Genomic DNA, 26,879 nt, shown 5'->3' on the forward strand with positions numbered 1-26,879 from the left:
GGAAAAATTAAAATGTGAGTATTGAAAAAACATCTAAGGGTGGAGTGTTATGCGTTAGCCACTGACACTTATGGGTGTTGAGTTGGTTTACCTCATTTTTCTAAGCTATTGCCATATAAGCAGATGTGCAAATTAAATCGAATGAGACATTATTGCAACTTGATAATTATTAAAGATTCCTTTCAATCGAATTATCGAGAGCTGCTTACCTTCATTGAATAGCTGTTGCACCATTTTGCGCTTCTTCTTGAATGTTAAAGAATCTTCGTCGTATGTCACCGAATCGCGTTTGGTATGACGAAGACCAATCAGGAACTGTTCCTCTTCTTCGTCTTGGACTGAATAGTGTGGCTTGGGCTGCTTTTTGGGTTTCAGCTTGAAGTCAACCTCATCTGGAGGCAACTCTTCAACCATGTATTCTTCAGGCTCCTCAACTTCATCGATTGTATCTTCATCGTCATGTATTTCTTCAATAATTGGTCCTTCACCGTCATCGTAGTCTTGAATGATTTTGATCTTTGCCTCATCAGCTGCTTCAGAATAAGTCTTCTTAACTGGTTTCTTTAGTTTCACTTTTCCAGACATTGACACTTCCTCTTCAGCATAGGAGTCCAAAGCAATATTAAACTCTTGGTCTACATCCTCTTTGGTCTTTGTGGTCTTTGCTCGGAAAGTAACATTTTCAACATCAGCGAACTCTGGAATGTCCACCTTCTTGCGACGTTTTAGCTTTTTAAGAGTGTATTCTTGGTCTTCTTCATCAGTAATTTGCAAAGGTTTGGGTTTGGCTCGTTGACTAACCACGAACTCTTCAACGTCATCGCCTTCTTCATATTCTTCCTCCAGACGTTTTATAGACAATTCGGCTGCAGCTTCGTCCAAGGTTTGAGGTTTCATTGGACGTTTCTTAAGAACAGTAGCAGCTTCTTCGACGCCTTCGGTAACTGTATGTGGCTTCTTAAATGAAAGACTGAATTCAGTTTCTTCGAGATCTTCCACCGTCGGTTCGAATGGTTTCTTTGGTTTCCTTCGCATTACAACAGCTTCTTCAATGATTTCTTCCTCTTCAATCTCAATTGGCCTCTCTTCAATAACAGTTTGCTGAAGTTGTAATTCATCTGCAGCTTCTTCCACTGGTTTTTGAGGCTTCTTTTTCTTCTTGAGCTGGACAGTTTCATCGAGTGTTTCTTCAGAAATCTTCTTTTCCTTTGGAAGCTTGACATCAACAGAGAAATCTTCTTCCTTCACTTCTTTGGGTTTCTTTGGCTTCAGAGTAACCTCAGCCACCACATCCTCTTCTTCAGGTGCAGCTGGCTTCTTCAGCTTAAAAGCGGCAACATCTTCTGTTTCTTCTGATGTTGGCTTTTCTGGCTTCTTAAGTTCAACTTCTTCAACCACTTCCTCTTCCACAATTATGGGCTCAGGTGTAACTTCTTCTTCAACTTTAACGGTTAGTTCTTCAGCAGCTTCCTCAACAACTGGCTTTTTCGGTTTTTTCTTTACTATTTTAGCTTCCTCCTGAACCTCTTCAGGCTTTGGTTTTGCCTTAAGAGTAACTTCAGCTTCTGGCTCTTCTACCGGTTCAACTGTTTGAAGAGGTTTCTTAGGCAAGTGTACCTCCTGTACCTCTTCTGTCTCCTGTACCTGTGGAGCTTCAGGCTGGCTTTCCTTTATTTCGAATTTGTATTCTTCCACCTTTTCTTCCACCTTTTCTTTCGGCTTGTCTTTCTGTTTTTCTTTCGGTTTTTCTTCCGGCTTTTCTTCTGGCTTCTCTTCCGGCTTCTCTTCAATTTCTTCGATGATTTCAACTACTTCTGGTTCGGGTGTTATATCTTCGATCACAGTAACATTAAGCTCTGCGGCTGCCTCTTCTTCCTTAACTGGTCTTTTTGTCTTCTTCGTGATTTTAGCTTCCTCAGTTACTTCTTCAACTGGCTGTTTCTGTTTGATTTCGAAAACTGCTTCTGGTTCTTCTACAACCTCGGGCTGAGGAATCTTCTTCTTCTTCTGAATCGTCACCTGTTCCTCAGGCAATTCCTCGACAGTTTCCTTTTGCTCAGGAATCTTCTTCTTCTTCAGAATAGTAACTTGTTCTTCCGGCAACTCCTCGATGGTTTCCTTTGGCGCCTCAGTCTCTTTTATGCTAAACTTAAAATCTTTGGGCTTTTCTTCAGGAACCTCTTCCACCGTCTCGATTTCTTCAATCTCCTGAACGAGCTCTTGTGGCTGAGATACTTCATCAATAACAGTTATCTTGAGCTCTGCAGCTTCTTCTTCGGTAGGAATTTCTGGAACAATGGAAATGCTTTGGACGGCTTCCACTTCATCAACAGGCTTTGGAGTAGTAACAGTTACTTGGGCTTCTGGCTCTTCTGTAACTTCTGGTTTTGGCTTCTTCTTGCGGTGAACTTTAACACTTTCTTCGAGAACTTCCTCAACAATTTCACGTGGTGTTTCTTCAATTACTCGGACCTTGAGTTCTTCAATGTCTTCAGGCTTTGGCTCATCGACAATCGGCTCTTCGACCAACGGTTCTTCAATTGGGGCTTCTTCAATAGGCTTTTCAAGTTCTATCTCTTTCACACCAATTTCATAAGTCTTATGTTCAATATAAGGAGTTTTCTCTTCAACTGCAGGCTCTTCTTTCAATGGCTCTTCTACCGTTACTTCTTCGATAGGTCTTTCAGGTACTGTCTCTTTCACACCAATTTCATACGACTTATATTCGACAGACGCTTCCTTTTCCTTGAATTCTGTCACAACCTCTTCTATTTCCTCAACCACTGGAACTTCGTGTGGAATTTCTTCGGTGATCTGAATCTTTAATTCATCCGCCTCAACTTCCTTCACTTTCTTTTTGGGTTTCTTTGTCTTTATTTCTGCAACTTCTGTAATTTCTTCCACGGGTTTGCTCTCTTTCAAAACAAACTCGGCTTCTGGTTCTTCAGCGGCAACGATGGATGGCTTTGGCTTCTTAACAGTAAATGCTGCAACAGTTGGTTCGTCTGGTTGCTCAGCTTCCGTTTCTGATACTCGAATAGCATATTCTTCTGGTATTTCTTCAGTCGGAACTGTTTCCTTTTCGACAACTTCAACTTGCGGAGCTTCAACTATTTTTTCTTCAGGAACGGGTACTTCTTCAACAACCTTTATGTCATGACTAGCAACTTCCTCAGTTTTCTTGGGCTTCTTGGTTTTCTTTGGTTTGATTTCAGCTTCAACATTACTCTCTTCGGTAGGCGTTGGTTCCGTCATTACGAACTCCGCTTCCACTGGTTCTGCTTCTTTTGATCTTGGAGTAATCATAACTTCTTCAGGAACATCTTCATCCGGCTGCTCTGTCTGCTCAATTACTTTTTCTACGAGAGATTCCTTAACAGAAATTTCGTAAGAATCAAATTGCTCAACCAATTTAGGTGCCGGCTTTTTGGCCTTGTCTTTTGGTTTTTCTTCAATTATTTCTGCTGGTTTCATTTGAGGGGCCTCTGTTTCAGTCACTTGGAATTCGAAAGATTTCGGCTTCGTTTCTTCAACCTTCTCCTCTTCTTCTTCTTGAACAATCTCTTCCACTTTCTGGTCCTCAGGTTGAACCTCTACTTGCTTCACCACATCCTGTTCCACTTCCTTCACATCTTCCACAGGCTTCTTTTTCGGCTTCTTCTTTACAATGACTTCTTGCTCCTGCGGCTGTGGCTCCGTTAATTTTAATTCGACTTCAAAGTGTTCACTTTCTTCTTCGGGTTTCTGAACAGGTATCACCATTTCAGCAGTTGCCTCTTCAGGCTCTGGTAAAATTTCTTTTGGCTCTTGTAGTCTGACCTCAAATTCTTCTAGCTGCTCTGGCTTAGGTTTCTTCTTTCTGGTTACAACCTTTTCTTCGACAACCTCCTCAGTAGTTACTTCCCTTTCATCGAAATCAACTACTCTGACTTGATGTTCTTTCGGGGCTTCTTCAGGCTCTAAGACAGTTGTTGTAATTTTGTACTCAACTGGGATGTCTTCAGGTACTTCTACTGGCTGAGGGACTTCTTCGATGATTTCGACTTCTGCTACAGGAACTTCTTTTGGTTTCTTTTGTTTTACCTTAACTTCTTTGGGCTTCTCAACATCTTCAATCTTTTCAATGGTAGCTTCTTCTTCCTTAACAGAAATTTCAAATTCTGGTTTTTCCTCTGTAGTCGTTTCTTCTTCTTGTTGTTGTACGGGCTTAGATTTTGACTTCTTCGGTTTTTTAACTTCATCTTGAGGTTTGGTTACCTTTTCTTCAGGCTTTGGTTCCTCGACTGTTGCCTTTACAGTAACGTCTTCCTCTAATGGTTCTTCAGAAGGCTTTTTAAATGGTTTTAATTTAATCTGAGAGTCAGTCTCCTCTGGTGCCACACTTTCTGGCTTGCGGAACTTAATTTCTTCTTCGGGCACATCTTCTTGTTCTTTGGGTTTTCCGGGAACAATATGAGTAATTTCCGTATCCTGCTCTGGTTTTGATTTTTCTTTTGGCTTGTATTTGGTTTTACTTGGCTTCTTTTGCTTTTCTGGCTTTTCAGGTTGTTCCACTTGCTCAAGTTCCTCAGGGACATACTCGGGCCGCTCATAATCAATTGGTTCAAATGGCTCCACCTGAATATCTTGTTCTTTTGGCAGCTTTGGTTGTTCCTCTGTAATAACCACATCCTTTTCTTTCGGTTTCTTCTCAATTTCTTCTTCACTTTCAATGGGCTTCTGTGGTATCTTTTTGAGCGTAACATTTTCAGGTGCATCTTCTTCTTTTGGCTTCTTTTTGCCCTTACCAATCTTAAGTTTAACTTCGTCAGGACTTTCCTCTGGTTTTGGCACCTTTTCAGGTTTCTGATATGGTTGCTTTTCCTCGGGCTCCTCCTCACTACTAACATATTTCTCATACTTCTCAAGCTCCACCTTCTCTAAGTCATCCTTTATTTTCTTTATTTTCTTTGTCTTTTGTGGCTTAAACTTGAGTAGCGCTTCCGCTTCCTCAATGTTGCGTGAGAGGTCACCATTCTGCTTTATTGATCCAATCTCGGTCATCTTTGGTACAATTGGTGCTGGCGGATACTCAACTATTTCCATGCGTGCCTTAAGTCTGAATTTAGGGAGCTGCATCGTTTGTTCTTCAGCTGGTTTTTCCTTACGTTTGCTGGGCTTCAACTTCACCGTCTTGGGAACATCTGCGGCCTCAACTATTGTAACCTTTGTGGGCTTCTGTTCTTTCCTTTCAATTTTCATTGGCTCTAGAGTAGCGAATTCTGGTTTCAGTTTCTTGGGTAAATCAAATTCGACCTTTTCATATTTTTCCAACTCCGTTTTCTCAATTTCTTGTTCAAGCAACTTTTGAATTATGTCATCGTGTTCATTGGTCTTCTTTTTCACAATCTTCTTCTTCTTTGACTTTGGCTTCGTGACGTCCTCCATAGGTTCCTCGGCTGTCGGTTGTTTATCCTCCTCATCGACTTCTTCGTCGATGGGTTGAGACTCCTCGATTTCAGCAAATTCATCGATAACTCGAACCTCCAAGATTTTGTCGGGCTGCTCTTTTATTTCAACGGGCTCTTCTTCGATTATGCTTATGTGATAATCCTCATAAGCTTCTGGTGCTTCACCTGTTATAGAAATGCATAAGTGTTAAGTAATATACAATTCTTTCAACTACATTTTGAATCCGAGCATTGCTTTCGCAGAAGAATGCAAGCAATCCTTGAGCTTTATAAATATTTAAATATTTACAACTAGAACGCTTGTCCAATACAAAAGGATATTTCCTAAATAGTTAAAATTTTTACATATTTTTATATAATTCGAAACAATTAGTCATTTTACAGAATATTCGTATTATTAATGTGGAATATTATTAATAATAGAATGCAATCAAGAAATTTAGTACAAATTATTTGGATTAAAAAGCATGCATTATTTTGGTATTAAATTTGTTTGGTAATAGTATTTTTATATAGGTATCAAATTTGAACGGGCGTATGTTTATAACTTACTCTGTGCTCAAATTAGTGAGCACAGAATCAGCATAGAAAGGAGGGAGAGAGAGAAAGAAAGAGAGAGAGAGCGATAATAAGAGAGAAATAGGAAGGTATAGGTGCGAAATAATGGAAGTCAACGTTGTTTTCAAAGGAATAAACAAAGGCAAAAGACACAGAGAAAGGAGCAGGTGCTGCGTGTGCGATGTAAATTTTAAGGCTCCAGAAACTCTCTTCTAATAACTTACTTGTTTCAACGCTTTTAACTGTGTCTGGCTTAGCTTTCTTATGTTTAACTGTTTTTTGAACTGTTTCTTTAGTGTCATCTTGAGTAGATATCTCATCTTGTGCGCTTGGTGTAATTTGTGCAGTGGCTGTGTCCTCGGGGTGTGCAATTTGAGTTGGTGTACCTTCCGTTACGTCTTCAGTCTCTAAAGTAGTCTCTTCTGTTGGTTTGTCTTGTGTTTGTTCAGTTATGTCAAATGGTTTTTGCTTAGGCGTTTTGGTCTTTTTAGGTTTGGTTGAGTCAAGAACTGCTAATGGTTTTTCAGGCTCGTCCGATTTTACCTCTGCTGGAACACTTTCTGTTGGCCCACTATCTTTAGGTTTTTCTGGCATTTCAGTTTTTTCATACACCTCCATTTCGGTCTTTGGTATATCTTCCTCCAAGAGTTTTTTAACGTAATCATCTAAATCATCCTTTTTAACCTTCTTTACAGATTTCTTTGGCTTTGGTTTTGGTTTTTCTTCCTTTGGCTCTTCTTGTTGAACTTCGATTGATTCAACTGGTACTACTTCTGGTTCTTCGTCGACAATAACAGTAACGGTATCCATATCATCACTTTCAATTGTTGTAATTTTAAAGGTGGTGTCCTCTTTAGGTCCCTTCTTTTTCAATACTCGCTTAGTTGTTTTCTCTTGAACTGGGTGGCCTTCGTCAGTAATTTTTTCTGTGATTTGTACTTCTTCCGGTTGTATTTCTACAACTTCCAGCACGTTAGGCTCTTCCAATATTTCCTGTTCGATAATCTTAATTTCAGCCAATGGTTCTGGTAAGGATTCTTCTACCTTTGGCGATTCCTTTGTCTTAGGCTTTTTGTCTTTCAATGGTTTTTCAGTTGGAGAATCCTCTGATACTTTAACGGGTTCAGTTTTAGTTGGTTTTTCTTTAGGTGTTGATTCGAACTCAATTTTCTCATATTTCTCTAGTTCAGCTTTGGGAGTTTCCATGTCTATAAGTTTTTGTATGTAATCATGAATATCATCCTTTTTGACTTTCTTTGTTTTCTTTTTGGGTTCCTTCGGTTTTTCTTCTTCATGCGGTTGTTCTGGCTCGTATTCCACAATAGTGATTTCCGCATCAGGCTGATCATCAGTTACTACTTCAATGATTTCAATAACTTCGTTAGTTGTTCCCTTTGGGCGCTTAATCTTACGTTTTGTTGTAACAACCGTATGGACCTCGCCAGCATCGTCTGTGGTTTCTTCTGCTTTCGTTTCACTTTCTATAATTTCCACCGTAAACGGAAGGTCTTCGGGTTGTACGATACTTTCTTTTACAGATATTTCGTAAGTTAATTCTTCTGGTTGACGCTGTTCTCCCTTAACCTTTTTCGGCTTCTTTTCCAACCTTTCCTCCGGCTTAGTTTCTTCTTCCATGAAAGTAACATTATATTTTTTCTCTTCTGGCTCTTCAACATCAGACTCCTTTTCTACAATATCCAACGGCTTATCACCGGTTTCTTCCACAGGTTTCTCTTCAAGAACTTTAACCTTTTGTTTTGAAGGCTTTTTCTTTTTCTCAGGTACTTTGACGGCTTCAGGTACTTCAACTTCTAGATCAGATTCGATGCTGGGAACTTCTTCCACCACTTCAACCACAGCTTCTTCACTTGGTTCTTTTTCGGGCTGGTATTCGACAACATCTATTTTATCTGCCGGCGTTGACTCGTCTTCTAACGTTGGTACTTTCTCCTTCTTTTTGATTTTCTTTGGTTTTTCAACAGCTTGCTTAGGCGCTGTATCCTCGATAATATTAACAACATCAGAAGGCTCTTCCTTTGGCACATCTTCGTCAATCACTGTTTTAATGAAATCATCGATATCATCCTTTTTAATTTTTTTGGTACGTTTTTGCTTTACTGTAACTTCAGTTTGATCTTTGGTTTCGTTTGGACTTGAAGTAACGATAGTAACTTCGGATTCATCTGTATCCTTATCGTGAACAACTGTTATTTCATGAATTATCTCTTCCGGACCCTTTTTATGCTTTATTTTTTTTGTTTTGACTTCCTTTATTTTGATTTCGCCCTCCTCATCGGGAATCGGCTGATTTTCAACAAATTCTTCCAGAATTGTAACTTCAAAGCCTGGTTCTTTTGGCTTTGGTGCTTCAAATTCTTTTATTTTTACCATCAATTTTGTTTCTTCCTCAGTGCTTTCTAATGGACGAGTTTTTTCTTCAGGTACTTCTGAAATTGATTCTGTAACGATGTCCTCTGGTTGTTCTTCTGTAATTTTAATATTCTTTACAGGTTTCTTCTTTTTCATTTTCACTGGTTCATCAATATCTATCTTTTCATATTTCTCCAATTCTGATTTAGGTATATCCTGTTCAATTAGTTTTTGTATATAATCATGTATATCGTCCTTTGCAACCTTTTTAGTTTTCTTTACCTTCTTTGGCTTTTCTTGTTCTGGAATTTTTTCGACTTGTTTTTCTGCTTCTTGTGTAGTTACCGTGACTTCATATTCTGGCACTCCATCCTTTAAAGTTTCGACAATTTCTATTATATCTTCTTTGGGGCCCACTTGCTTTCTGATTTTACGTTTAGTTACGACATTCTTTGTTGTTTCGCCATGATCGTCTTGTTCTTCAACAATTTCTGGTAGGGTTTCGATTTCTTCTATTTTGAAAATTGGTTCTTCTGTTGGCTCTACCTCTTCTGATTCTGGTAACACAAATTCAGGCTCTGGGTGCTCGATCACCTCTGGTTTGTCTGTTGAGGATACCTTTACAATATAGTCTTCATTTTCATCCGACTCCGTGCTTATGATTGACTTCGGCGTTGTGAGCTTTTTCGGCTTTTTGGGTTTTTTGTCCTCAGTTGTGGCTTCATCCTTAACACCTATTGTGTATTCAGTATGTTCTTCTGGGGTTTCCTGAGTTTCCTCTACCGGTACCTCATCCACCATATCTTCCATTTGAGGCTTTTCATGCTCAATTTCTTCATGCTCACTGAATTTATATTCCTTTGGAGACTTTTTAGACTTCTTCGGCTTGTCTTCAGCGATTTCCTTTACTTCTTCTGTGATCGTTTTATCAGGGAATTCTTGCTCAAACTCGTCAATAACATTTATAATATATTCCTGTACATCGTCCTTTTTCAGTTTTTTAGGCTTCTTTATTACTTTTTGTTCAACGATTGGTGTTTCATCAGGAATGGATGGCTTATTTTCCGTGAGCTCAACGACTGTTACTTCAGCCATGGGTTGATCGTCGCTAGTAGTTTCGGTTATCTCAAACACACTTTGCTTGGAACCCTTCCTATGCATAACCTTACGTTTCTTAACAGTAACTTCTTTCAGAACACCATCTTTAGTAGGCTGCTGTACAATTTCGGTGGATTCTGCTATTTCATCTAAGACTATCGGGACTTTATCAACCTTTTTCTTTTTTGGTGTCTTTTCTTTTTTAGGTTCTATTGTCTGTATGTCAGTGATCTCTTCAGTGTATTGTGTAGGCTCTAAGATTTCGTCCAAAACATTAACTAAATATTTGGTTTGTTCCTCTGGCTCCAAGGGAGCATCGTCTGTAATATCCGATATAACAGATTGTTTATCTTCTTCTATAAGCTCAGGTACTATTTCCGAGACATCAAACTCATGAACGGTAACGGGGAGACCATCGATTATTTCCACACTCTTTTTGTGATGAGTCTTGACCTTTTTCTTAGGCTTGGGCTTCGTTTCGATATCCGTTGGCTCATATTGCTCAAGATCAGTTTTTGTGATTTCCTGATCAATAAGCTCTTGAATGTATTTATCTAAATCATCCTTAACTGCCTTCTTCTTTTTCATTTTCTGAACTACTTTTACTGGCTGTTCTTCTTCCAGCGTGGCATCGTCTACAGGTAATTCGATGGTAGTCACTTCAATGTCAGCTTCAGGCTTATTTTCTTGATAGGTTTCGGTTATTTCAATCAAATACTCTTTCGGTCCTTCCTTTTTCTTAAGTTTTTTCGTAGTTTTGACTTGCTTAACCTCTTCTCCTTCTTCATTTACGATATCTTCGATTGTCGTTTCAGGAGCAAGTTCTTCAATACGAATAGTGCGCTCCACAGGTTTCTTGCTAGGTTTTTTAGGCTTAGTCGTTTTTGGCTTGATTTGTGAAACTTCATCTTCAACATCTTCCAAGGGAATTTCCTCAACTTGGATAACATCTTCAGTTTTTTCTGATGGCTCTGTAAACTCTTCCACTACATTAATCACATAGTTTTCGACGTCTTCACGCTTGAGTTTCTTTGGTTTTTTGATTGGTGACTTAGGTTTCTCAGGTTGACTTTCTGTCTCACTGGGTTTTTCATCTTCAGTAATCTCAACGATAGTAACTTCTGCCAAAGGCTCTTCATTAGTAGAAGTTTCCGTTATTTCGAAAACATGTTCCTTTGGACCTTGCTTCCGTACGACCTTACGCTTTTTAACTTGAACTTCTTTGGTTGTACCGTCGTCTTCCACTACCTTGGTAACTTCCACTGTTTCCGCAATATCTTCAATACTGACTGGTTCCTGGTCGACAACTGCTACCTTCGATTTCTTTTCCTTCTTTGGCTTATGCTTGGGTTGTTCTGGAGTCTCCTCAAACTCTTCGAAGGGAATTTCCTCTTCCGGCTTTTCTAATGGCTCTGTAAACTCTTCCACTACATTAATCACATAGTTTTCGACGTCTTCACGCTTGAGTTTCTTTGGTTTTTTGATTGGTGACTTAGGTTTCTCAGGTTGACTTTCTGTCTCACTGGGTTTTTCATCTTCAGTAATCTCAACGATAGTAACTTCTGCCAAAGGCTCTTCATTAGTGGAAGTTTCCGTTATTTCGAAAACATGTTCCTTTGGACCTTGCTTCCGTACGACCTTACGCTTTTTAACTTGAACTTCTTTGGTTGTACCGTCGTCTTCCACTACCTTTGTAACTTCCACTGTTTCCGCAATATCTTCAATACTGACTGGTTCCTGGTCGACAACTGCTACCTTCGATTTCTTTTCCTTCTTTGGCTTATGCTTGGGTTGTTCTGGAGTCTCCTCAAACTCTTCGAAGTGAATTTCCTCTTCCGGCTTTTCTAATGGCTCTGTAAACTCTTCCACTACATTAATAACATAGTTTTCGACGTCCTCACGCTTGAGTTTCTTTGGTTTTTTGATTGGTGACTTAGGTTTCTCAGGTTGACTTTCTGTCTCACTGGGTTTTTCATCTTCAGTAATCTCAACGATAGTAACTTCTGCCAGAGGCTCTTCATTAGTAGAAGTTTCCGTTATTTCGAAAACATGTTCCTTTGGACCTTGCTTCCGTACGACCTTACGCTTTTTAACTTGAACTTCTTTGGTTGTACCGTCGTCTTCCACTACCTTGGTAACTTCCACTGTTTCCGCAATATCTTCAATACTGACTGGTTCCTGGTCGATAACTGCTACCTTCGATTTCTTTTCCTTCTTTGGCTTATGCTTGGGTTGTTCTGGAGTGTCCTCAAACTCTTCGAAGGGAATTTCCTCTTCCGGCTTTTCTAATGGCTCTGTAAATTCTTCCACTACATTAATCACATAGTTTTCGACGTCCTCACGCTTGAGTTTCTTTGGTTTTTTGATTGGTGACTTAGGTTTCTCAGGTTGACTTTCTGTCTCACTGGGTTTTTCATCTTCAGTAATCTCAACGATAGTAACTTCTGCCAGAGGCTCTTCATTAGTAGAAGTTTCCGTTATTTCGAAAACATGTTCCTTTGGACCTTGCTTCCGTACGACCTTACGCTTTTTAACTTGAACTTCTTTGGTTGTACCGTCGTCTTCCACTACCTTGGTAACTTCCACTGTTTCCGCAATATCTTCAATACTGACTGGTTCCTGGTCGACAACTGCTACCTTCGATTTCTTTTCCTTCTTTGGCTTATGCTTGGGTTGTTCTGGAGTCTCCTCAAACTCTTCGAAGGGAATTTCCTCTTCCGGCTTTTCTAATGGCTCTGTAAACTCTTCCACTACATTAATCACATAGTTTTCGACGTCCTCACGCTTGAGTTTCTTTGGTTTTTTGATTGGTGACTTAGGTTTCTCAGGTTGACTTTCTGTCTCACTGGGTTTTTCATCTTCAGTAATCTCAACGATAGTAACTTCTGCCAGAGGCTCTTCATTAGTAGAAGTTTCCGTTATTTCGAAAACATGTTCCTTTGGACCTTGCTTCCGTACGACCTTACGCTTTTTAACTTGAACTTCTTTGGTTGTACCGTCGTCTTCCACTACCTTGGTAACTTCCACTGTTTCCGCAATATCTTCAATACTGACTGGTTCCTGGTCGACAACTGCTACCTTCGATTTCTTTTCCTTCTTTGGCTTATGCTTGGGTTGTTCTGGAGTGTCCTCAAACTCTTCGAAGGGAATTTCCTCTTCCGGCTTTTCTAATGGCTCTGTAAACTCTTCCACTACATTAATCACATAGTTTTCGACGTCCTCACGCTTGAGTTTCTTTGGTTTTTTGATTGGTGACTTAGGTTTCTCAGGTTGACTTTCTGTCTCACTGGGTTTTTCATCTTCAGTAATCTCAACGATAGTAACTTCTGCCAGAGGCTCTTCATTAGTAGAAGTTTCCGTTATTTCGAAAACATGTTCCTTTGGACCTTGCTTCCGTACGACCTTACGCTTTTTAACTTGAACTTCTTTGGTTGTACCGTCGTCTTCCACTACCTTTGTAACTTCCACTGTTTCCGCAATATCTTCAATACTGACTGGTTCCTGGTCGACAACTGCCACCTTAGATTTCTTTTCCTTCTTTGGCTTATGCTTGGGATGTTCGTCTGTCACCTTGATTTCGAGATCCTCAGTCTGCGGTTCCGGAGTATCATCGTCCTCAACTTTCGTTACGAATGCAGGAACTTGGTCTTCTTCTGACTCAAACTCTTGTATGGTAAATTCATAGACAGTATGAGGAACACCATCAACTATCTCCGTGGTTTTTTTGTGATGCTTCTTTATCTTCTTTGGTTTCTTTGACTCCGGAGTTGAATCCGATATAGTTGTTTCAACGATACCCACTTCTTCATTTGGAATTTCTTCTTCTATTAACTGTTGAATATAAGTGTCAAGTTTTTCCGCTTTCGGCTTTTTCTTTTTGACAATTTTAATTTTGTGATCAGTAGGTGTTTGAGATTCTGATTCAGGTAATATTTCTGTAGTCTCAATAACCAATTCCGCTTCGGGTTTGTTTTCTTCGTATGTTTCAATTACTTCTATTAGATATTCTTTTGCACCATCCTTCTTCTTAAGTCTGCGCTTAGTTGTTACCTTTTCAACTTCCTCTCCTTGGTCATTGATGACTTGTTCTGTTATAGTTTCAGGAGCTAGCTCCTCAATGCGTATTGTATATTCCGAAATCGGAACAGTCACTGGCTCTTCGATTATTTTCTTCGTCACCTTTTTCTTTGGTTTGGGTACACTTTCGGTTTGTTTAATTGAATACTCATCATGTGATGGCGTTGTGGATGTTTCAGTTTCTTCAATAAGATATTCATCTTGATTCGTTTCGTCTCCGCTCTGTACCGGCTCATCTTCAATTATTGTGACTTTCTTCGGCTTAGAAGATTTCTTCTTTTTATCCTTTGGCTTGCTGCTTGGAGTATCAGGCACATCTTCTACAGGCCGTACAATATCTTCGGAATCATCCTCAACAACTGTTGTTTTGAAACTTGTGATATCATATTCGTCTAAAGATTTTATTTCAGACACTGCAGATGTATCTTCCGAAATTCCGGCCAAAAGTTCTGTTGGTACCTCATCAATAACGCTGACGATGTATTCCTTGAGCTTATCCTTTTTCACCTTTCTTACAATTTTCTTAGGTGTTTCGGGCTGCTCCTCCCTTGGTACATCAGAACTTTCTTCAACAATTTCGGTTGTTATAACAATAACCTTAGCTTCATCGGTATTATCATCTGGAGTTTGAGTTTCAACGATTTGAATTTCATACTGTTTGGAACCCTTCCTAGCTTTTACTTTACGTTTTTTAGTTAATTTAGTTTCAGGTTTTTCGACTTCTTCACCTAATTCAGGAACGGTCTCAGTGTATTCCTCGAATACAACGATGGGGAAAGTCTCCCCTATAGCCATTATTATGTCGTCCACATCTTGGGTTACTTCTTCCGTATTCTCTTCCATAATTTCCTGTGGAGTTGGCTGTGAGTCAATCGTGCTAATTGTGAACTGTTCATGCTCAACAATAGTTTCTGGTTCGGTTATTAATTCCTCTTCAACTTTAGGTTGAGATTTGGGCCTCTTGACTTTTGGTTTTTTAATCGGTTCTTCCTGCATAATACCCACTTCAAAAGACTCGCCTTCGTCGACCGGCGATTCTTTTGGCTTGTTCTTAGGCTTCTTTGGTTTCTTTGGCTTGGCATCTATATCAGTCTTTTCATATTTCTCCAATTCAGTTATTGGAATCTCTGCATTTATTAGCTGCTGTATATATGCATCCAGATCATTCTTCTTCATCTTCTTGGTTTTTGTTTTAGGCCTTTCAACAGTCTTTTGAGTATCAATTTCGTCCTCTGGTTCCATTGACTTTATTTGTACCTCATACAATGGCTCCTCGTCTCCTATAGGAATAGTTTCAATAATTTCTAGAATCTCTTCCTTCTCTCCCCGCTTATGCAAGATTCTACGCTTCTTAGTATTTTCAGGAGTTTTATCATCAGGAATCACTTCTGGTTCCAGTTCAGTCAATTTGACTTCGTAAAAGTCAGATATACTAGTTTCGTAGAAATTCTGTTCCGGCTCTTCTTTTAATTCGGAAATGAAGTCATCCAATTGTTCCTTATTCATTCTCTTAACTTTCTTCTTAAGCACTTTCTTTCCCTTTGGTTGATCTTCTTCAATTTCTAAACAAGTTACTGTCACTTCATATAGTTTATCCTCGCTCTCATTTGGAGAAACTTCCACTATCTCAACAATATTTTCCTCCAATTCAGTCTTAAGCTTTAGTTTGCGCTTTTTCTTTGGTTCCTTTGTAGGAGCGCCGATGTTTTCATTTCTTTCTTCTGGTTTATCTTCTGACTCTAATTCAATCACCTCAAATGTAAAGAATGGTTTCGGTTCCGTCTCCTCATTTTCGATATCACTCATATGGGGTTCAAAGCCAAATTTATCATCCGTCTCTGTGGGTTTCTTTGCCTTCTTTTTCGGTTTCTTCTCTTCCGACGTTTCTTTGGGCTTTTCAATTATGTCCTCAGTATCGGCATCAGTCTTTACGGGTTTAAGTTGGACGGTTTCAGTAGATTCAATATTTTCCGGAACTTTACCCTTGCCCATTTTCAATTTTCTATTTTCATCTTCTTGTTGATTTTTATCCTTTTTACCTCGTTTGTACTTCGGTTTTTCTGGAGTTTCATCAACTGGTTTACTCTCATCATCAAATGATCCCAAATCTAATTCTTCTAGTTCTGTTTTTATAGGCTTTGGGTGCTTGAATTTTTTTGGACGCTTTTTCAAAACTTCCTCTGCTTCTTCTATATTGCGAGAGAGCTCACCATTATCGCGAATGGTTTCCAGTTCCATTACTGTATACGGGAAGCAGTATGGTGCAAATGGTATAAACCTTATCCAGCTCTTAAGTTTCTTGTTTTTAAAGGATGCTTCGTTAGATTTCTTTTCCTCTTGTGGTCTTTGTTTCGGAGTTTTGAGCTTGAGCATTTGCGGAAATTCGACTACTGAGCTTATTTCAATCATTTTTGGTTTTTTAATTTCCACTTTCTCAATTTTTATAGCAGTTAGCTTCATTGGTTTTATAGACGAGTCTCTGCGAGCCCTTTGTGGATGTTCCATATCCGTGCGCACATATGGCTGCAAGACTGTTTTCGGAATTTCCTGGTGTATCAAAAACTGTATATAATCATCCATCTCATCCCGCTTCGATTTAACCGCCTTCTTTTTCTTTGGTTTTTCTTTCTTTGGCTCTTGTTCATCAGCAGTACCCTTCTCACCCTGATCATCATCTACTACAACTTTAACCATCTTAGGCTTACGTTTCGGTTTTGGTTTGTCGTCTGTTTCCCCTGAGCCCCCCTCAACTTCCCCGGTCTCGTCAATCTGTTCAAATTGGTCTGGTTGTGTCTTTTTCTGTTTGGGCTTCTTTACTTTGGTCGGTGTTTGTATGGTGTTATCTGCAATTGCATCTTCTGGTTCTGTGATAGTGTACTCTTTGTTGTATTGGTCTGTTTGAGAAAAAATTATGTGTTTGTGTGTTAGCACTAAACTAATTGGTTAAAATTATATTTGCATTTTATATAATGCGTTAAAACACATAAACTTCGTACTTCATCAAGTTTAGTGTTTGAGATGCTTAAGTTGCTTGCATATAATGTTAACTAAATTTTTAATCAATATTTGTAATGTAGGTATTGTACGTGATTTTTTTTTACAAATACAACCTCAGTATATATAACATACTAGAATACTTATTAAGTGTTCTAGTGAACCGTGTTAGTAATTATGGTGCCAAAAATTGTCAAACGGCATTTCTTGTTTGTGTGTCATTTTTGTTTGTGTTATTAAATGTAAGCTACTTTGTCTCACTTTGTTTTAAAACATTTAAGTTGCAATCTCAAACCAAGTATTTAGGTGAGCTTATGAGAACCTATCGACCACGAATTTCATTCTTTTCGTTAAATAATAATATATTTGTAATACGAGAATTTTTCTCCGCAATATATATATATATATATCAATATGTGTGAAGTTAAAAATATGTCAAGAAAATCACCTGTTGGCTCGCTGACTTCAACAATTTCAATATTTGACTGTTTCGTGTCTTCCATTAGAGGCTCAGTATCACTGAGCACTTCCTCAACAACGATTCCTTCCTCCTGAGAAACTTTTTTATTTTCAGTTTGTATTGTGGTTTCCCCATCTTCGTTTTGTACAGATTTAAATGTTGTTATGTAAGCTGGGTGTTCCGTTTCAGTGTGTTCGGGTTGTTGTTTCTCCGCTGTGTTTGTGTTTTGATATGTATTTTCATTAATATGAAATGATTAAAAACAATTTTATTAACTGTCAAGATATGTAATTTTAGACTTAAATTACTTTATCCATAAGAGATAATTACCGGCCTCCTAAGGGCTTTATACTTTAATCTCAAAATTGTAAATTAAAAAATATTAAATCAAAATCAAAATTTCAATACCCTCCCCATTAATTATAATATATATATATATATATATATATATATATATATATATATATACATTTTATGTTGCGTATACTTCAATATTAGTTCTCGTGTAAAATGTGATGTATGCATAGTGTTGTGATTTGTGTTCTTACCCTTATGTTTGTGTGGCTTTTGTTTTTTGTGTGTGGGAAGTTGTTCATCATCGAGCTTACTGATGTCAATAATATCGGCAATATTTTCATCACTAACAACGCGTATCAAAGAGAATGGCTCTTTGCCTTCTTCTTCTATAGTTTGTATTTGATAATATTCATCGTCATCTGGACCTTGTTTTTTGAATGTTCGAGTTTTTGTTGTTTTCTTTCTTGGCTTCTTATTGTCAGCTATGTCTTCAGTAACAATAATTTCTTCTGGCAACTCCTCAATAGGAATTGGTTCTGTAGAATTTTCATCGACTGGGACAATTTCAACGTGCACACTTGTAATTGGTTCCATGTTTTCCTCTTCAACAGTATTCACGGTAGTAACTTCATCATATTTATCATCAATTTTTGTTTTAAATGATCTTGTTTTAATGGTTTTCTTTTTCTTAGAGCCATCGGGAGACGTGACTTCAAGTTCAGACACTTGTTCTGGTAACTCAACCGATGTATTTCCAATTTCTATAGGCTCTGTAATCGGTAGATCATTGATAGATATCCTATAAATTGGTTCTCCAGAATCTTGTTCAGTAATATCAATTTCCGTTACTTCTTCCAAAAATTCATCTTTTGGTTTCTTAATGACTCGTTTTTTAGTTTTTTGAACTTTTTGCATACCATCTTTGTCAATAATTTCAGACTCAAAAACTTCATCGGGCAGAACAACAACTTCTGTAAGTTTCTCTTCAGGAAGATCTGGGAAAGGTGCGTCAAAATTTTCGACTGTTACCTTTGTCTGCGGTGGTTTTTCAAATTCCTCGACTGTTTGAATTTTGGTAACTTCCATATTAGTCCCTTGCACCTTTTTAATAATTTTGGTCTTAATGACAGTTTTGGTGGGAGTACCATCGTCTTTTGCAGACAGAATTACCGATTTTCTTTCAGGCAATTCAAAAACAGATATATCGTCCTCAGGTTTATGAACAACAACCCTTTTCTTTAAGTTAACCTTTTTTCCAAAAGGACTCTTTATGTCAGCTTCTTCGACAGTAATAGTGGTTTCGGGCTTCTTGTCCTCTTCTTCGACAGTTTCGATTTTAGTGATCTCCTCCTTATCACCCTTAAGCTTCTTAATAACACGTGTGCGAATCTTTGTTTTCTTGGGTTTGCCGTCCTCGGTTAGAGTTTCAACAACACGAACTTCTTCCGGAAATTCCTTGATTTCATCAGGTTCCTGGAGAGGTACCTCTTCCACGGTGACAGTTGTCTCAGGAAGCTTATCATCTTCTTCAACTGTCTCGATCTTGGTAACTTCTTGCTTGTCACCCTTAACCTTCTTGATAACACGAGTGCGTATCTTCTTCTTCTTTGCCGTACCGTCTTCGGTAATAGTTTCAACAAACCGAACTTCTTCTGGAAGTTCCTTGACTTCCTCAGGCTGCTCTTCTTCAACAGGAACCTCTTCCACTGTGACAGTTGTCTCTGGTTCTTTGTCATCCTCCTCGACGGTTTCGATCTTGGTAACTTCTTGTTTGTCACCCTTAACCTTCTTGATAACACGGGTGCGTATCTTCTTCTTCTTTTGTTTGCCGTCTTCGGTGATAGTTTCAACCACACGAACTTCCTCTGGCAGCTCCTTGATTTCTTCAGGCTGTTCTTCTTCCACAGGAACCTCTTCCACGGTGACAGTTGTCTCTGGCTCTTTGTCATCCTCCTCGACGGTTTCGATCTTGGTAACTTCTTGTTTGTCACCCTTAACCTTCTTGATAACACGAGTGCGTATCTTCTTCTTCTTTGGCTTGCCGTCTTCGGTGATAGTTTCAACCACACGAACTTCCTCTGGAAGCTCCTTGATTTCTTCAGGCTGTTCTTCTTCATCCTCCTCGACGGTTTCGATCTTGGTAACTTCTTGTTTGTCACCCTTAACCTTCTTGATAACACGAGTGCGTATCTTCTTCTTCTTTTGCTTGCCGTCTTCGGTGATAGTCTCAACCACACGAACTTCCTCTGGAAGCTCCTTGATTTCTTCAGGCTGTTCTTCTTCCAAAGGAACCTCTTCCACGGTGACAGTTGTCTCTGGCTCTTTGTCATCCTCCTCGACGGTTTCGATCTTGGTAACTTCTTGTTTGTCACCCTTTACCTTCTTGATAACACGAGTGCGTATCTTCTTCTTCTTAGGCTTACCGTCTTCGGTGATAGTTTCAACCACACGAACTTCCTCTGGAAGCTCCTTGATTTCTTCAGGCTGTTCTTCTTCATCCTCCTCGACGGTTTCGATCTTGGTAACTTCTTGTTTGTCACCCTTAACCTTCTTGATAACACGAGTGCGTATCTTCTTCTTCTTAGGCTTGCCGTCTTCGGTGATAGTTTCAACCACACGAACTTCCTCTGGAAGCTCCTTGATTTCTTCAGGCTGTTCTTCTTCCAAAGGAACCTCTTCCACGGTGACAGTTGTCTCTGGTTCTTTGTCATCCTCCTCGACGGTTTCGATCTTGGTAACTTCTTGTTTGTCACCCTTTACCTTCTTGATAACACGAGTGCGTATCTTCTTCTTCTTAGGCTTGCCGTCTTCGGTAATAGTTTCAACCACACGAACTTCCTCTGGAAGCTCCTTGATTTCTTCAGGCTGTTCTTCTTCCACAGGAACCTCTTCGACTGTGACAGTTGTCTCAGGTTCTTTGTCATCCTCCTCGACGGTTTCGATCTTGGTAACCTCTTGTTTGTCACCCTTAATCTTTTTGATAACACGAGTGCGTATCTTCTTCTTCTTTGGTTTGCCGTCTTCGGTGATAGTTTCAACCACACGAACTTCCTCTGGAAGCTCCTTGATTTCTTCAGGCTGTTCTTCTTCCACAGGAACCTCTTCAACTGTGACAGTTGTCTCAGGTTCTTTGTCATCCTCCTCGACGGTTTCGATCTTGGTAACTTCTTGTTTGTCACCCTTAACCTTCTTGATAACACGAGTGCGTATCTTCTTCTTCTTTGGCTTGCCGTCTTCGGTGATAGTTTCAACCACACGAACTTCCTCTGGAAGCTCCTTGATTTCTTCAGGCTGTTCTTCTTCCACAGGAACCTCTTCCACGGTGACAGTTGTCTCTGGCTCTTTGTCATCCTCCTCGACGGTTTCGATCTTGGTAACTTCTTGTTTGTCACCCTTAACCTTCTTGATAACACGGGTGCGTATCTTCTTCTTCTTTGGCTTGCCGTCTTCGGTGATAGTTTCAACCACACGAACTTCCTCTGGAAGCTCCTTGATTTCCTCAGGCTGTTCTTCTTCCAAAGGAACCTCTTCCACGGTGACAGTTGTCTCTGGCTCTTTGTCATCCTCCTCGACGGTTTCGATCTTGGTAACTTCTTGTTTGTCACCCTTAACCTTCTTGATAACACGAGTGCGTATCTTCTTCTTCTTTGGCTTGCCGTCTTCGGTGATAGTTTCAACCACACGAACTTCCTCTGGAAGCTCCTTGATTTCTTCAGGCTGTTCTTCTTCCACAGGAACCTCTTCCACGGTGACAGTTGTCTCTGGTTCTTTGTCATCCTCCTCGACGGTTTCGATCTTGGTAACTTCTTGTTTGTCACCCGTAACCTTCTTGATAACACGAGTGCGTATCTTCTTCTTCTTTGGCTTGCCGTCTACGGGTGATAGTTTCAACCACACGAACTTCCTCTGGAAGCTCCTTGATTTCTTCAGGTTTGTTCTTCTTCCACAGGAACCTCTTCCACTGTGACAGTTGTCTCTGGTTCTTTGTCATCCTCCTCGACGGTTTCGATCTTGGTAACTTCTTGTTTGTCACCCTTAACCTTCTTGATAACACGGGTGCGTATCTTCTTCTTCTTTGGCTTGCCGTCTTCGGTGATAGTTTCAACCACACGAACTTCCTCTGGAAGCTCCTTGATTTCTTCAGGCTGTTCTTCTTCCACAGGAACCTCTTCCACTGTGACAGTTGTCTCTGGTTCTTTGTCATCCTCCTCGACGGTTTCGATCTTGGTAACTTCTTGTTTGTCACCCTTAACCTTCTTGATAACACGAGTGCGTATCTTCTTCTTCTTTTGCTTGCCGTCTTCGGTGATAGTTTCAACCACACGAACTTCCTCTGGAAGCTCCTTGATTTCTTCAGGCTGTTCTTCTTCCAAAGGAACCTCTTCCACGGTGACAGTTGTCTCTGGCTCTTTGTCATCCTCCTCGACGGTTTCGATCTTGGTAACTTCTTGTTTGTCACCCTTAACCTTCTTGATAACACGAGTGCGTATCTTCTTCTTCTTTGGCTTGCCGTCTTCGGTGATAGTTTCAACCACACGAACTTCCTCTGGAAGCTCCTTGATTTCTTCAGGCTGTTCTTCTTCCACAGGAACCTCTTCGACTGTGACAGTTGTCTCAGGTTCTTTGTCATCCTCCTCGACGGTTTCGATCTTGGTAACTTCTTGTTTGTCACCCTTAACCTTCTTGATAACACGAGTGCGTATCTTCTTCTTCTTTGGCTTGCCGTCTTCGGTGATAGTCTCAACCACACGAACTTCCTCTGGAAGCTCCTTGATTTCTTCAGGCTGTTCTTCTTCCACAGGAACCTCTTCCACGGTGACAGTTGTCTCTGGCTCTTTGTCATCCTCCTCGACGGTTTCGATCTTGGTAACTTCTTGTTTGTCACCCTTAACCTTCTTGATAACACGAGTGCGTATCTTCTTCTTCTTTGGCTTGCCGTCTTCGGTGATAGTTTCAACCACACGAACTTCCTCTGGAAGCTCCTTGATTTCTTCAGGTTGTTCTTCTTCCACAGGAACCTCTTCGACTGTGACAGTTGTCTCAGGTTCTTTGTCATCCTCCTCGACGGTTTCGATCTTGGTAACTTCTTGTTTGTCACCCTTAACCTTTTTGATAACACGAGTGCGTATCTTCTTCTTCTTTGGCTTGCCGTCTTCGGTGATAGTTTCAACCACACGAACTTCCTCTGGAAGCTCCTTGATTTCTTCAGGCTGTTCTTCTTCCACAGGAACCTCTTCCACGGTGACAGTTGTCTCTGGCTCTTTGTCATCCTCCTCGACGGTTTCGATCTTGGTAACTTCTTGTTTGTCACCCTTAACCTTCTTGATAACACGAGTGCGTATCTTCTTCTTCTTTGGCTTGCCGTCTTCGGTGATAGTTTCAACCACACGAACTTCCTCTGGAAGCTCCTTGATTTCTTCAGGTTGTTCTTCTTCCACAGGAACCTCTTCCACTGTGACAGTTGTCTCTGGTTCTTTGTCATCCTCCTCGATGGTTTCGATCTTGGTAACTTCTTGTTTGTCACCCTTAACCTTTTTGATAACACGAGTGCGTATCTTCTTCTTCTTTGGCTTGCCGTCTTCGGTGATAGTTTCAACCACACGAACTTCCTCTGGAAGCTCCTTGATTTCTTCAGGCTGTTCTTCTTCCACAGGAACCTCTTCCACGGTGACAGTTGTCTCTGGCTCTTTGTCATCCTCCTCGACGGTTTCGATCTTGGTAACTTCTTGTTTGTCACCCTTAACCCTCTTGATAACACGGGTGCGTATCTTCTTCTTCTTTGGCTTGCCGTCTTCGGTGATAGTTTCAACCACACGAACTTCCTCTGGAAGCTCCTTGATTTCTTCAGGCTGTTCTTCTTCCACAGGAACCTCTTCCACTGTGACAGTTGTCTCTGGTTCTTTGTCATCCTCCTCGACGGTTTCGATCTTGGTAACTTCTTGTTTGTCACCCTTAACCTTTTTGATAACACGAGTGCGTATCTTCTTCTTCTTTGGCTTGCCGTCTTCGGTGATAGTTTCAACCACACGAACTTCCTCTGGAAGCTCCTTGATTTCTTCAGGCTGTTCTTCAACCGGAATCTCTTCCACGGTGACAGTTGTCTCTGGTTCTTTGTCATCCTCCTCGACGGTTTCGATCTTGGTTACCTCTTGTTTGTCACCCTTAACCTTCTTGATAACACGAGTGCGTATCTTCTTCTTCTTTGGCTTGCCGTCTTCGGTGACAGTTTCAACCACACGAACTTCCTCTGGAAGCTCCTTGATTTCTTCAGGCTGTTCTTCAACCGGAATCTCTTCCACTGTGACAGTTGTCTCTGGTTCTTTATCATCCTCCTCGACGGTTTCGATCTTGGTAACTTCTTGTTTGTCACCCTTAACCTTCTTGATAACACGAGTGCGTATCTTCTTCTTCTTTGGCTTGCCGTCTTCGGTGACAGTTTCAACCACACGAACTTCCTCTGGAAGCTCCTTGATTTCTTCAGGCTGTTCTTCTTCCACAGGAACCTCTTCCACTGTGACAGTTGTCTCTGGTTCTTTGTCATCCTCCTCGACGGTTTCGATCTTGGTAACTTCTTGTTTGTCACCCTTAACCTTCTTGATAACACGAGTGCGTATCTTCTTCTTCTTTGGCTTGCCGTCTTCGGTGATAGTTTCAACCACACGAACTTCCTCTGGAAGCTCCTTGATTTCTTCAGGCTGTTCTTCTTCAACCGGGATCTCTTCCACGGTGACAGTTGTCTCTGGTTGTTTGTCATCCTCCTCGACGGTTTCGATCTTGGTAACTTCTTGTTTGTCACCCTTAACCCTCTTGATAACACGGGTGCGTATCTTCTTCTTCTTTGGCTTGCCGTCTTCGGTGATAGTTTCAACCACACGAACTTCCTCTGGAAGCTCCTTGATTTCTTCAGGCTGTTCGTCTTCCACAGGAACCTCTTCCACTGTGACAGTTGTCTCTGGTTCTTTGTCATCCTCCTCGACGGTTTCGATCTTGGTAACTTCTTGTTTGTCACCCTTAACCTTTTTGATAACACGAGTGCGTATCTTCTTCTTCTTTGGCTTGCCGTCTTCGGTGATAGTTTCAACCACACGAACTTCCTCTGGAAGCTCCTTGATTTCTTCAGGCTGTTCTTCAACCGGAATCTCTTCCACTGTGACAGTTGTCTCTGGTTCTTTGTCATCCTCCTCGACGGTTTCGATCTTGGTTACCTCTTGTTTGTCACCTTTAACCTTCTTGATAACACGAGTGCGTATCTTCTTCTTCTTTGGCTTACCGTCTTCGGTGATAGTTTCAACCACACGAACTTCCTCTGGAAGCTCCTTGATTTCTTCAGGCTGTTCTTCAACCGGAATCTCTTCCACTGTGACAGTTGTCTCTGGTTCTTTATCATCCTCCTCGACGGTTTCGATCTTGGTAACTTCTTGTTTGTCACCCTTAACCTTCTTGATAACACGAGTGCGTATCTTCTTCTTCTTTGGCTTGCCGTCTTCGGTGACAGTTTCAACCACACGAACTTCCTCTGGAAGCTCCTTGATTTCTTCAGGCTGTTCTTCTTCCACAGGAACCTCTTCCACTGTGACAGTTGTCTCTGGTTCTTTGTCATCCTCCTCGACGGTTTCGATCTTGGTAACTTCTTGTTTGTCACCCTTAACCTTCTTGATAACACGAGTGCGTATCTTCTTCTTCTTTGGCTTGCCGTCTTCGGTGATAGTTTCAACCACACGAACTTCCTCTGGAAGCTCCTTGATTTCTTCAGGCTGTTCTTCTTCAACCGGGATCTCTTCCACGGTGACAGTTGTCTCTGGTTGTTTGTCATCCTCCTCGACGGTTTCGATCTTGGTAACTTCTTGTTTGTCACCCTTAACCTTCTTGATAACACGAGTGCGTATTTTCTTCTTCTTTGGCTTGCCGTCTTCGGTGATAGTTTCAACCACACGAACTTCCTCTGGAAGCTCCTTGATTTCTTCAGGCTGTTCTTCAACCGGAATCTCTTCCACTGTGACAGTTGTCTCTGGTTCTTTGTCATCCTCCTCGACGGTTTCGATCTTGGTAACTTCTTGTTTGTCACCCTTAACCTTCTTGATAACACGAGTGCGTATCTTCTTCTTCTTTGGCTTGCCGTCTTCGGTTATAGTTTCAACCACACGAACTTCCTCTGGAAGCTCCTTGATTTCTTCAGGCTGTTCTTCTTCCACAGGAACCTCTTCCACTGTGACAGTTGTCTCTGGTTCTTTGTCATCCTCCTCGACGGTTTCGATCTTGGTAACTTCTTGTTTGTCACCCTTAACCTTTTTGATAACACGAGTGCGTATCTTCTTCTTCTTTGGCTTGCCGTCTTCGGTGATAGTTTCAACCACACGAACTTCCTCTGGAAGCTCCTTGATTTCTTCAGGCTGTTCTTCTTCCACAGGAATCTCTTCCACAGTGACAGTTGTCTCTGGCTTCTTTGTCATCCTCCCTGGACGGTTTCGATCTTTGTAACCTCCTTGTTTGTCACCCCTAACCTTCTTGATAACACGAGTGCGTATCTTCTTCTTCTTTGGCTTGCCGTCTTCGGTTATGGTCTCAACCACACGAACTTCCTCTGGAAGCTCCTTGATTTCTTCAGGCTGCTCTTCAACCGGAATCTCTTCCACTGTAACAGTTGTCTCTGGCTCTTTGTCATCCTCCTCAACGGTTTCGATCTTGGTAACTTCTTGTTTGTCACCCTTAACCTTTTTGATAACACGAGTGCGTATCTTCTTCTTCTTTGGCTTGCCGTCTTCGGTGATAGTTTCAACCACACGAACTTCCTCTGGAAGCTCCTTGATTTCTTCAGGCTGTTCTTCTTCCACAGGAACCTCTTCCACTGTGACAGTTGTCTCTGGTTCTTTGTCATCCTCCTCGACGGTTTCGATCTTGGTAACTTCTTGTTTGTCACCCTTAACCTTTTTGATAACTCGAGTGCGTATCTTCTTCTTCTTTGGCTTGCCGTCTTCAGTGATAGTTTCAACCACACGAACTTCCTCTGGAAGCTCCTTGATATCTTCAGGCTGTTCTTCCACAGAAACCTCTTCCACTGTGACAGTTGTCTCTGGTTCTTTGTCATCCTCCTCGACGGTTTCGATCTTGGTAACTTCTTGTTTGTCACCCTTAACCTTTTTGATAACACGAGTGCGTATCTTCTTCTTCTTTGGCTTGCCGTCTTCGGTGATAGTTTCAACCACACGAACTTCCTCTGGAAGCTCCTTGATTTCTTCAGGCTGTTCTTCAACCGGAATCTCTTCCACTGTGACAGTTGTCTCTGGCTCTTTATCATCCTCCTCGACGGTTTCGATCTTGGTAACTTCTTGTTTGTCACCCTTAACCTTCTTGATAACACGAGTGCGTATCTTCTTCTTCTTTGGCTTGCCGTCTTCGGTGATAGTTTCAACCACACGAACTTCCTCTGGAAGCTCCTTGATTTCTTCAGGCTGTTCTTCTTCCACAGGAACCTCTTCCACTGTGACAGTTGTCTCTGGTTCTTTGTCATCCTCCTCGACGGTTTCGATCTTGGTAACTTCTTGTTTGTCACCCTTAACCTTTTTGATAACTCGAGT

The 26,879-nt window shown here is 40.8% G+C and overlaps 1 protein-coding gene across 1 annotated transcript in view; it reads right to left on the minus strand.

The window, feature by feature from the left end:
- The window catches only part of LOC6557276 (titin), an 81,297-nt gene that overhangs the window by 7,034 nt on the left and 47,384 nt on the right, over positions 1-26,879 (minus strand). Inside the window, exons 27-32 of the mRNA XM_043215361.1 lie at positions 21,258-25,736; positions 19,831-21,042; positions 17,556-18,648; positions 16,996-17,220; positions 6,233-16,447; positions 210-5,615 (exon numbers count right to left, since the gene is read on the minus strand). Of these exons, the coding sequence (XP_043071296.1) occupies positions 210-5,615; positions 6,233-16,447; positions 16,996-17,220; positions 17,556-18,648; positions 19,831-21,042; positions 21,258-25,736 (22,630 nt within the window). The remainder of the gene's footprint in view (positions 1-209; positions 5,616-6,232; positions 16,448-16,995; positions 17,221-17,555; positions 18,649-19,830; positions 21,043-21,257; positions 25,737-26,879) is intronic.

The sequence above is a fragment of the Drosophila grimshawi genome, unplaced genomic scaffold (genome assembly GCF_018153295.1).
Source record: "Drosophila grimshawi isolate 15287-2541.00 unplaced genomic scaffold, ASM1815329v1 contig_44, whole genome shotgun sequence".
In the NCBI taxonomy this organism is placed as follows: Eukaryota; Metazoa; Arthropoda; class Insecta; order Diptera; family Drosophilidae; genus Drosophila; species Drosophila grimshawi.